At 35.9% G+C, this 11,810-nt stretch overlaps 1 protein-coding gene and 1 long non-coding RNA gene across 3 annotated transcripts; one reads left to right on the forward strand and one right to left on the reverse strand.

Moving 5' to 3' along the window:
- Positions 1-3,028: 3,028 nt before the first annotated feature.
- LOC128017814 (uncharacterized) lies at positions 3,029-4,312 on the reverse strand. The gene is made up of 3 exons (XM_052603388.1): positions 4,222-4,312; positions 4,034-4,140; positions 3,029-3,814 (listed from the first exon to the last, which is right to left on the reverse strand). The coding sequence occupies exons 2-3, from the start codon at positions 4,036-4,038 to the stop codon at positions 3,124-3,126; spliced, it is 696 nt and encodes a 231-aa protein (XP_052459348.1). The 5' UTR covers positions 4,039-4,140; positions 4,222-4,312; the 3' UTR covers positions 3,029-3,123.
- A 580-nt stretch (positions 4,313-4,892) lies between these two features.
- On the forward strand, positions 4,893-9,223 carry LOC128017834 (uncharacterized). Of its 2 annotated transcripts, none has more exons than XR_008184533.1 (3): positions 4,893-6,164; positions 7,749-7,863; positions 8,112-9,223. It is a non-coding gene; the product is annotated as an uncharacterized LOC128017834 (long non-coding RNA). The 2 variants fall into 2 exon arrangements; XR_008184532.1 differs by having other exon boundaries at positions 5,717-6,164; positions 7,800-7,863.
- Positions 9,224-11,810: the final 2,587 nt, after the last annotated feature.

The raw sequence follows: 11,810 nt of genomic DNA on the forward strand, positions 1-11,810 counted from the left end.
CCTATGTATATTAGTCACAGACTATGTATTCTCTTCCTCTTTTGTTATACTCTCTTAGGTTTGCTTTCACATTAAACCCATTCGGTTCCTGCAAACACTTAATTTGTTTAGGGTATGTCCAGAGTAAATTATCTGTTAAAAGTTGTTTACTTCTAACAAAAAATGGCTGTTTATCCACAATTATGAATATATTTTTTGTATTATTCCAAACAAAAACTAATTCTGAAGTTGTCGTTGTTTTCGCCTCGTGTGTAGTTTCGGTTTCGTTTTGAGTGTTTTTATCTCACTGCATCGCCTCGAATAAATGACCTGCACTAATTACTAACGCAAACTGAAGAGTGAACAAAACATCTTCACATTACAGAAGCCAAACCTTGCTGCAGTCCTGATCGAAGCTCTTGTGTGTTTTGCATAATGTCAAGTCACCTTTATTATAGTGATGCAGATTGTCAAACAGATATACCTGCACAGCAGCTCTAGAAGAAAACTGTGTCATTGTCCAGCTTAAATTTCGTATTCATTCATTCCGTTGAAGAAATCAATAGTTATCCGCAGGCACGTGCACAGGTAGGGCTCAACCTGTGCAGAGCACATGCCCTTTTTGCCCTTACACTCCGAAGTGCCCTTTTTTTGGTAGTGTTTTTTTTTTTTTTATCAATGCTATTGGTCACCCTTTACGTCTGTCTGTCTGTTTTACAAATATTTAGCAAATGAAAGTTCTTAAAACGAGCTTGTGTAAATCTTATTGGATCCTCAAGCTGTCAGTAAGCTGATAACTCCGCCCCCTCTATATTCATTGAATTAACTGAAGTTCCACAGCAGCCTGCCAGCCGCACAGTAGACAACAGCGGAGCTGAACAAAGTTTTGCGAAGGGTAAATAAATATCTTGTTGTTTGAATAAGTACTACTAAACACTACGTCTATAAAGGCTCATATTTTATTTATTTGATGTCTGACTGACTCACTGACTGAGACATGTGGGACGTCGCCTGAGAGAGAGAGAGAGAGAGAGAGAGAGAGAGAGAGAGAGGGGGGGGGGGGGGGGGGGGGGGGGCTAGCATTTTGCCATCTAGTCATAGCCATAGCCAACATTTAAATAGCCTGTGCAGATAGTAGCATTTCATCTTTTATAAAATGCGATTTAGGCCAAATGCATTTTACCACAGGAAAAACTGATCGCTCCGTCTATATAGCTAACGTTACAAAAACTAGTTTGTAACCTGTAGATGAAAATGTAATGTGATGCCGGTGTTCTGTCGATTTGTCATACGCTGTCAGATTTTCGGTGTAGTAGCAGTCGATTCTGTTCCCCTCGGAATGTCTGTTCCCCTTAACGCAAACATACTACAATTGTTGCGTAGTTGCCGAGTTACTATACGTACGATCAGAACTAGCGTGCGCAAGAAGCGTGACTGGATGTACGGCATGTCAAATAGTTCAAAATACCGTCCTAAATCTTAAACTTGAAAATAAATTTAGGACGAGAGGTTTTTCAACTTGAAATGTAAAAATATAAGACAAAAATAACGGAACAACTGCAAGATGAATAATAATAAAAAAGAACATAAACGGGAGTGTGAGAATCATTTTACTATGCTGCAGTGTAGCAAGAAATTTGTCATTTTTTGCATTCCTTAAATCCAGGTGTGTTTGGTGTATTTGCATGCGGGAATGTTGCCAAATCCGCGGAATTTAGGCTACTTTGGGAAAATGTTTGATTAACTATTTGGTTGGGTTTATTACACGGACCTGGCAACCCGAGGGGAAACAGACATTCCGAGGGGAACAGAATCGACTGCTGCAGCGGCAGGCGCCGTCGCCGTTTTAATGACGGGCAAAAAAAAATCACATTTGCACACATTCACTGGTCAAAAACTATATATTGATAAGTAATACAACAACATATAATTTGTTTTTACTATCGAAAAATCATAAACAGGTGCGCCCCCGCGCTGTTTCGTACCTCGTCACCTTGATAACATATATTTCTAAGAAATTTTCTTCTTTGATTTATGATTGCTGATACACTTAGTTTATTAACATTTAGGCTAATCATGTTATGGTATATTCTCCGCTCGTCCTGACATGTATAAAATGTAGTAAAACATGGTTTACGACAGTAATGTAGTAGTAACTAAAAAAAAAATTACAGAAGATCTCTGTGAAATCTTTATATTTTATCATGCAGAATGTAATTCATGATTCATTCCAAAGCTTCATTTATTTGATCCAAAATACAGCAAAAACAGTAATATTGTGTAATATTTTTTACAATTTTAAATAACTGTTTTCTATTTGAATATATTTTCAAATGTAATTTATTTTTCTGATCAAAGCTGAATTTTCAGCATGATTACTCCAGTTCAGTACTCTTCAGTGTCACGTGATCCTTCAGAAATGTTTTTCACTGCAACTGTACTTTTCACACTATTTTTATTTATTTTTTCATTGCTGACTTATTTTAGGGAAAGTGTAGTTAATAAGAGACCTTCAAGAGACCAACATCCCTGGTCCACCAAAGTATCAAATTTTTGCCAGGTAGGCTGATACATGTTGGATATGTTATACTAACGGTATGGCTATAGTTTCTTATAATCTGGAATTGAGTTGTACCGTAGTGTTGGACATAATTACTTAAATTATATTTCAAAAAAGTTTGTCAAAAATACTTGACTCATTGCTCACCTTCCCCTATTCTCAATGTCATTCATAATCATGTTAACCAAATAATACAAATTAGCTTATAAAACCAAACAGAATAGCTAAAAAAGAGAATATATATATAATTGATATAAAAAAATGGAGGGGGTGCCCTTTTTCGGTTTCAGCACATGCCCCTCAAAAGGTCTGTGCACGGCCCTGGTTATCCGTGTAGTTTAATCATCCAGTATATCAGCGCTGGAGAAGACAGTGACGTCATCGTCCAGCTCAGTTACGTTCGCATGCAATTGGTTTAAATGCGTGAAGATCACAATAACATTGTTGAATATCTGGTGACCCCAACTAATCAAGCCAAAGACGACAGCGGTAAGGAAATAATAATAATAAAAAAAACAGTCATACAATACAAAAATAGTCAGAGCCAGTCAAAGAGCTTTCTTGTTTCGTTCATATTGTTATATTTAGTTGGGCTGATTTGCTATTCTTTCTATTGTTTTAGTCATTTCATCCATCACATTCTCTAACTGAACCATTTCTATCCACATCTGCTGGAGTACCATTCTCTCTGGCAGAACTCTGATGAATTGAGCTCCTAACAAACATGATGTCTGAGACTTTATCTGTGCAGCTAACACACTAATCTCATAGATCTGTATGAAACGCACTACTTCACTGGCAGATGAAAAATACTGACTTAAATACCCAACATCACGGCCTGGGTAACTGAGGTCTCTTAATATTTCAGAAACGTGCTGACTGATCTCATTCATCTTGTCCATCATAGGGGTGATTTTATGCTGAAATGCCCTCAGTTCAGCTTCAGTGTCTTGTATTAAGTTTGCCTGCAGGCTCATGATCTTCTTGTTGCAGGTTTTCTCACCGATTACAGCGGCTGACACCACAGCTGCTCCTGCTCCTGCGATGAGAGCAGAAATGCCCTGATGAACTGGAGCTAAAACTAACCCCAAACCCATCATCAATCCTCCAGCTACTTCTGCATGTAATGCGTGTGTAATGGCTCCAGTGGCACGTCTGAAATCTTCTTCAAATGTCCCGATGATAAGACACACTCTCTGCATGCGTCTCTGGGTGAGAGGGAAATCTCTCAGATAGACTGCAACCAATTCTTTTTCCAGCTGATTGAAAACAGATCTAGAGAGGGAAACGATTCAAGTGTATGACATGCATTTCTATTACCATCACTGCTGATATCCAGATTAAACTATTTTATTACAATTGTTTGTGCAATATGTGTAAACACAAGTTTAGCTCATAAAACAACTGATTAATAATGCAGTAAACACTTTTTTTTTTCTTTAAACACTCAATAATTCTGATTCAAGTGAGTAATGCATAAAGACATTCTCTTACAGCATTTTGGGATGTCGCTCTTCCGATGACGTTTGCGTTCTTTCCTCTTGATTTCCCTTGCAGTGACTCGACAACACACCGTCAGAGAGATATCGTCAGTGCACGCGCTGGACACAAGTCATGTGATTCGGGACTGCACATAACGATAAAAAAAATAAATAAATAAAAACGTGTTTTACTAAAACTACCTCTCGCTGCTATAATTCTCTTATTAACATCTGAAAGTCAGTGATCCGGGAACTCAACCATCTGCGATCGTCTTCCGCTTCTGCTTGAACCGCACTTCAAAATAAAGTTATTTTTTTTATTAGCAAATTGCACTTATCAGCATTATTGCCATCAAAATAAAAGTCTCTAGTGAAACAGTAACTTAAAGCGGGCAAACAAATAACATTTGAAAACATAACAAACCTAAAGCTAACATTAAGAAAATATAGAATAAAGATTAGCTAGAAATAAACTATATTTATATAAAAATACACTGGAATAAAACTACTAAAATAGATAGATAAATAAATAAATAAAAAGAAAGGGCATGAATGAATGCGTTGGTAAATCTGTTAAGTTTATGTGAATACCGGTATTTCCTTTCAATCCCAATGCAATGCACTATTCGAAATACATGTAAAAACACATTTAATAATAATAATAATAATAATAATAATTGCAATGCTGCAAAATCATTTAATTTAACAAAATGGCTTTTTGAACAGATCCTACAGAATATAAATAACATATTGTTACATGTACTGTTTGCCTTAAGAAATACTTTTCTGCTCATTGCGGGATCACATTTAGTTTAGCTTGATTTTTAGCTTTGATTCATTTTTATAGTTCATCTGAACTTTTTGATATGCTTTCAATAGTGATCTCTGTTTGACTGCATTAGTAATGTTGAAGGCAAAACATGTTACGATCAGAGATGCTTCGAGGATGACAGCTACCCACAGTGGGCTCCAGAAATATTGGCATCCTTAGTAAAGATGAGACGATAGAAAAACTTTTGCAACCTTATAACAATTTGTGGATATATAAATCCTGACATATTTGGTGACCACAATACCCAACTAGCATCTGCAGTTCTCTGACTGTGATTCTAGTTTTCTATCATGAAGACACATTTCTTGATGAAACATCAGGACCCTTAGATTAACCACATGAACCCATAAGCCATCCTAGGTGTATATGACTTCCTTCTTTTAGACGAATAAAGTCAGAGTTATAGTTATTAAATAATGTCAAGGCTCGTATACATATTACAAAAATAATTTGTGCAAAACCTATTGTCTAAAAACAAAGCTAAAACAAATAGAAATACACGAAAGAAACCCACAGCAGGGAAATGAGCAGCTCCCGTCACCTGCTTTTGAGCGTCATCTGGAGGACAGCAGTGGTGAAGCATCCTCAAATACACATACACATCTCGATACAAGTACATACATTACATTTACATGCATGTCATATCGAGCGAAAAACATTTAAAAAAGTATACATGAGTATACCAAATGAATAAATAATACATAACATAATCATGCATTTTTATTTATTTACTTATTTTTGGCGTTTTTGTCTTTATTGTTTTGTTTGCCTTTGAACTTGACAGTCTGACTGTGTCCAACTCAATGCAACGGCCACCTAATGTTAAATGCTGTTTATGAGATTAATGCTGATGTTCCTTTTGGAGTATTTTTCCTGCGTTGTAGCCTTTGCGCGTACACACGTTGTTCTCCTCGCGTGAGCGCGCATGCGCAGATGTAAAAGGGCGAGGTCCGCTCTGTTGCTGCTTGTTACAGAGCACCATCTTGTATAATCCGTTTCGTTTTGATTGTAGCGTTTATCAGATTGTTTATTTTGCTGATTTATATTCCATCCTTGACACGTATGCGAAGACTGCGACCTGTTCATGAGGATTACCAGTTCTGTGCTTTGGGTGGTTTCTTCTCGCCCCGTCACACCAACCCATTCCGTGTTCCAGTAGAGTTTTGTTCAACAAAGTCTGCTACAAAGGTGTTAGTCCCTCCATAGGATAAGAAGGAGGCTTGTGCTCCTGAAAATTATGAAAGAAGACTAAAAATGTAAAAATATGCAATCCACATTAATTCTGCAGAAATCAGATAAATTCACATTATTTGTAAGTATTCTTGATTATTTTATATAAATTATATACAAAAGGATGTTTATGCAAAAGTAGCAATTCAAATTAAACTACTGAACACATAAAGTTTAAAGGGTTAGCTCACCCAAAAATCTAAATTATGTCATTAATAACTTCATGTTGTTCCAAAACCGTGAGACCTCTGTTCATCTTCTGAACACAGTTTAAGATATTTTAGATTTAGTCTGAGAGCTCTCAGTCCCTCCATTGAAGCTGTGTGTACGGTCTACTGTCCATGTCCAGAAAGATAAGAAAAACATCATCAAAGTAGTCCATGTGACATCAGAGGGTCAGTTAGAATATTTTGAAGCATCGAAAATACATTTTGGTCCAACAATAGCAAAAAATACAACTTTATTCAGCATTGTCTTCAGTAAAGCCGGTTCTCTAATCAGCAGTAAATTATGCCGTTGTTAACTGAGAAGATGTGCAAATAAACGCTAAACGTTTCTCAGTTAACAACAGCTCTGTGTAGTAACAGCTGCTCTATGTGAAATAACGCACCTGAGGGAATTTATTAGAGAACCGGCTTTTCTGACGAGATGCACATTAACGATCGGCCGATCGGGATCGGAGCAGCCCTATCCAATACGCATTAATCCGCAAATGACTTAAGCTGTTAACTTTTTTAATGTGGCTGACACTCTCTCTGAGTTCAAACAAACCAATATCCCGGAGTAATTCATTTACTCAAACAGTACACTGACTGAACTGCTGTGAAGAGAGAACTGAAGATGAACACCGAGCCGAGTCAGATAATGAACAATAGACTTGAGTCGTTCACGAGTCAAGAACCGGTTGCATCGGTTTTTGGATCACAAGTAGTTCTTACGGACAGTTCGATATTTGGTTTGTTTGAACTCAGAGGGAGTGTCAGCCACATTAAAAAAAGTTAACAGCTTAAGTCATTTGTGGATTAATGCTTATTGGAAACATGAACCGTTTAAAACGATTCAGTTCGATTTGGTGAACTGTTTCAAAAAGATCCGGTTACATCGAATGATTCGTTCATGAACCGGATATCACAAACTGCTTTGTTTTGAACTCTCTCACGACAGACACGGAAGAGAAGACAATGCTGAATAAAGTCATAGTTTTTGGTATTTTTGGACCAAAATGTATTTTCAATGCTTCAACAAATTCTAACGGACCATCTGATTTCACATGGACTACTTTGATGATGTTTGTCTTATCTTTCTGGACATGGACAGTAGACCGTACACACAGCTTCAATGGAGGGACTGAGAGCTCTCGGACTAAATCTAAAATATCTTAAACTGGTTTCAGAAGATAAAAAAAAGTGAAGCACTCTTGGAGTAAGTGAAAAACATGACACTCCGACGCTCCTCCCATTCAAACTTACACCGCTCCACTCAGCATACAGTTCTTTAGGCCAAAGAGAACAAACACAATGTGATTTATGATGAGTGTTTTTATTATTCAGAATGTTACATTATATACAGTAAACCTCTTTCTGACTATAACATTTGTAACTTAGCCAGGCTTGACTGTTTGCATGATGATCTTTGCTAGTCACTTAAATTTGCAATGTGGTCCTAGCTGGTCTAGATATAACAGATGATACATATCTCGTGTGTCGTTTGATCTCAGCAACAATGGCTTCACCGAGAAAACACCGTCGGCACAGAAGCATGGAGGAACCAGTTTTCATGTCGTGAGAGACAATTTACATTTTTAATACGTTTTTATGTTCATGTTTGAGAGCTTTCAGTATATATATATACACAACTACACAAGTTATGTAAACTGTATATATCATAAAGTATCAAACTATTGAAACTATTATCTATACATATCAATTAATATACCGTTTGACATATATGTACCAATATATTTGTATTGCAAAACATACAGAATATACTGTCCCTTATGTTTCTTTTTTCTCTCTCTCTCTTTCTTTAGATCTGATGTTATTAATCTCGAAGAGGAATTGAATAGAACTCAAAAGGACATTTTCCCAGAATGCAGCAAGCATTTGGAGAAAATTCGTCATCTCACCAATGACTTTGCAAATGATCATGGTCTTGGTATTTATGCACGCAGAGGAGGACAAATAGCTGGAGGAATCGCGATCATATTGTCTGCATTAGCTTTATTTTTTATTGAAGAAGAGGTTTTTGAAATTGTTGCTGCAGCAGGGGCAGCTACGGCTGTAGTTTCTCTATTATGTGCTGCTTTTGTACAAATCAGGATAACACATCAGAAGAAAAACTTAAAACAATCTATTGAAGAGGAATCTAAGGGATTTCAGGATAAAATGAACCATTTTATTGACATCTTGGAAAAAAACGGTCAACGCACTGAGGAAATATTGAGAGACGCTTTACTCTCAGACCGCAATGCCCAGGCATTAAGTGAACACTTGTCCTACTGCTTTGAAAAAGGGCAACTATTTCAGGAACAAGACAGGAGTAAAGCTGGTGACCAGATGTCTAAAATTGTGCATTTGTCTGAAAACATTTCAGAAATGATCGCCAAGATTAATTCTGTGCCTGATATCCTCAAAGAGATTATTGAAGACAACGAGAGGCAACGTGCCAAACCTGCAAAACCCAGACAGGAACAAATAAATAAAAGAGAGTTTAAGGAGAAAGCAGAGAAATTCATCAATGACATGCAGAAAGGAATATGTATCATAAAAAATAGTGTTAAAGATATCAACCAGTCAATAGACAGTATATCAGATATTTTGAGTTGAACCTTTCAAAACATAAAAGTATTAACTGCTGAGACGAAACCTTCCACCTGACAGAGAACAACACAAATAGTGACCAATATTACATTGCCGATTTGCATAATTTCAGTGTTTCATTGTCCAACAACAATTATTGTTAGCAAAGTCAAAAGTATATATAAAGTATATACTTTTTCCCCCAGATTGTTATGTTTATGCTCTGCATTATTGATCTATAGTGGATGGTGCTGTTGTTATTTTGTGTATATTTTGTACTTTACATTTATCCCTTAAAAAAACTGTAATAAAATGTACACACAAAAATGTGTTTTAATGTAAAGTGAATAGAGTATGTTTAAACTTTTAATGTCCTCACCAAAGGGGGAAAAAAAAAAGATTTTAAAAGACATTATTTTTTACATTAAAATATGTTATTACTTTACTATAGGTTAAGAGCGGTGGATAGCCTGATAGCACATACTTTCACATAATATCTAGGGCATGTTGTAGTCCAGATTAAAATGTAAACATTTCAAAAATAACCAGCCTATCAATTATTATATATGAAGTTATATTTTACAGAGAGTAAATGTTTAAGTGGTTGGCATAGTGCCTGTGATGAACACTATAGCGAATACACAAATCTGAATGGCTGTTCAAATTATTTAAATAGGTTTCCAGGGTAATGGCTGCAATTCTGCTGTTCAGCGCCAACAATATAAATATTGTGCATGTTCATTTTCATGAATAGTGTTGGGAGTAACACGTTATAAATGTTTATTTATTTATTTATTTTTTTTATTTTTTTCTGTAAAGTAGTAATGTATGGCATGTTACAACAACACATTCTGACTCAAAATTAAGTGGTTGAATTTACCAATACTGCAAAACAGCAACAGAGAAAAAAATTCCCAGCTAAAAGAGATCCTCTATATCCTGCTGCTGCACTGTAAAAAATAATTTGAGTCAATTAAAAATAGTTTGTTACCCCGCTGCCTAACATTTTTTGATGTTGTTCTTCTTGACAATATATTTCTTGTTGAAACATATTCCCATTAGACTGGAATATGTCCAGGGCCCGTTTCACTAAGGAGGTTCAACCAACTCTGAGTTTAAATTTGAACTCTGAGTTGACTTACCCTGAGATGGGAAACTCTGAGTTTTCGGTTACAGAACAGCTGAAATTAGTTGGTTAAATCAACTCTAAATTGACTGACTCTGAGTTAAGTGCGTGCTCCACAACTATAAAAAGGCATTATCAATGGAGTGCCGATATTAAGATTCACCATGGAAACAGCTCCCGCCAAAAAGCCGTCTGCATACTAAAAAGCGTGTAGGCATTTTACTTCCACTTTTAGAACATTTTGTTCATTTTTGCAAAAGCCGGACTCTAACCCAATCAATCGTGTTACAAGCTAGTTTTCCGTGCCCAAAACATTACTCATTATATATATCATTATATATATATATATATATATATATATATATTGAAAAAAAAGATACTTAGTAAGAAGAGGATTTTTCCAGCGTGCATCAATGAAGTGTTTAAAAAGGGGGAGGAGACTGAAAGAAACTCTGGGTTTACCGAAGAAAAGCTGCTCCTGACCAGGTTAGGTTCATAGAGTAAGTTACTATGGTAACTGACTCTGAGTATAAGTTAGCTCTCTTTCAGAAATGGGCTTGACTTACCCTGCTTTCTCAGGTTTGACAAACCTCCCATTCCTAAACAGAAGACCTAGAGTTTCCCTCATTTCAGGATTAACATACTCAAGAGTTTTCACTTAACCTCCTTTGTGAAACAGGCCCCAGGTGATGAATTTGTTTAAATTGACTTGACTATGATTTCCTACTCCAGTCAACGTAAATCATATTATGTCAAGGTTTTTTTTTTTTTCTCTCTTTTTTTCTTCCAAAAGGAGCCTGTTTTTCATTTGCTAAAGTAAGGAAACTGCTTCCTTTGCTCCTGTAAACAAACCTGTGAAACGATCATATGTCACATGTGCGCTTCACATACGTCCTGTGTCATCCGCCCGGAGTGGTGCACATGTGATAATCAGCGGAAGTGAGAAAAAAAGCTTTTATCACGTTTTAAATCTTACTAAAAAGCATCGATTTGCTACAGGGGGCCTTTATTCACCCCCCGGAGCTCTATATATATATATACAAATTCAAGATATGAAGATTTTATGAAAATAATATGTTAAATTAAGAAAAAAATATAAATTTACTAAACCTCAAGTTGTTCTAAACTTGAATTAATTTATAAGTCCCAGATAGTTTAACACAGTACACAACCACACAACATGTTCAAGCCCAGATCACCCAGATTTCTTCTTCTATTACCTGGTACACATCACTGCAGATTGATGGTGCTCAGATTGGTCATCCACAAGCGTGATCCCAACAGTAAGGTCAAGTCACCTTTATTTATATAGCACTTTAAACAAAATACATTCTGTCAAAGCAACTGAACAACATTCATTAGGAAAACAGTGTCTCAATAATGCAGAATGATAGTTAAAGGCAGTTCATCACTGAATTCAGTGATGTCATCTCTGTTCAGTTAAATAGTGTCTGTGCATTTATTTGCAATCAAGTCAATGATATCGCTGTAGATGAAGTGACCCCAACTAAGCAAGCCAGAGGTGACAGCGGCAAGGAACCGAAACTCCATCGGTGACAGAATGGAGAAAAATATATAGAAATTATAAAAATATATATTTTAGCACATTAAAAGGTATATCTTATATTGTAAAAATACATACTGTCCTGTAAAAAAAAACAACCCTTAATAATCATGACAACACTATAATAATGTATCATAATAAAGTACTATAATATATTATAGTAAAGTATATATAATTATTATTATTATTAAAGTACCTGTCAAACGTTTCGAAAAATTATAATTATTAATGATTTTGAAA

Source organism: Carassius gibelio, chromosome A7 (assembly GCF_023724105.1).
Source record: "Carassius gibelio isolate Cgi1373 ecotype wild population from Czech Republic chromosome A7, carGib1.2-hapl.c, whole genome shotgun sequence".
NCBI lineage: Eukaryota > Metazoa > Chordata > Actinopteri > Cypriniformes > Cyprinidae > Carassius > Carassius gibelio.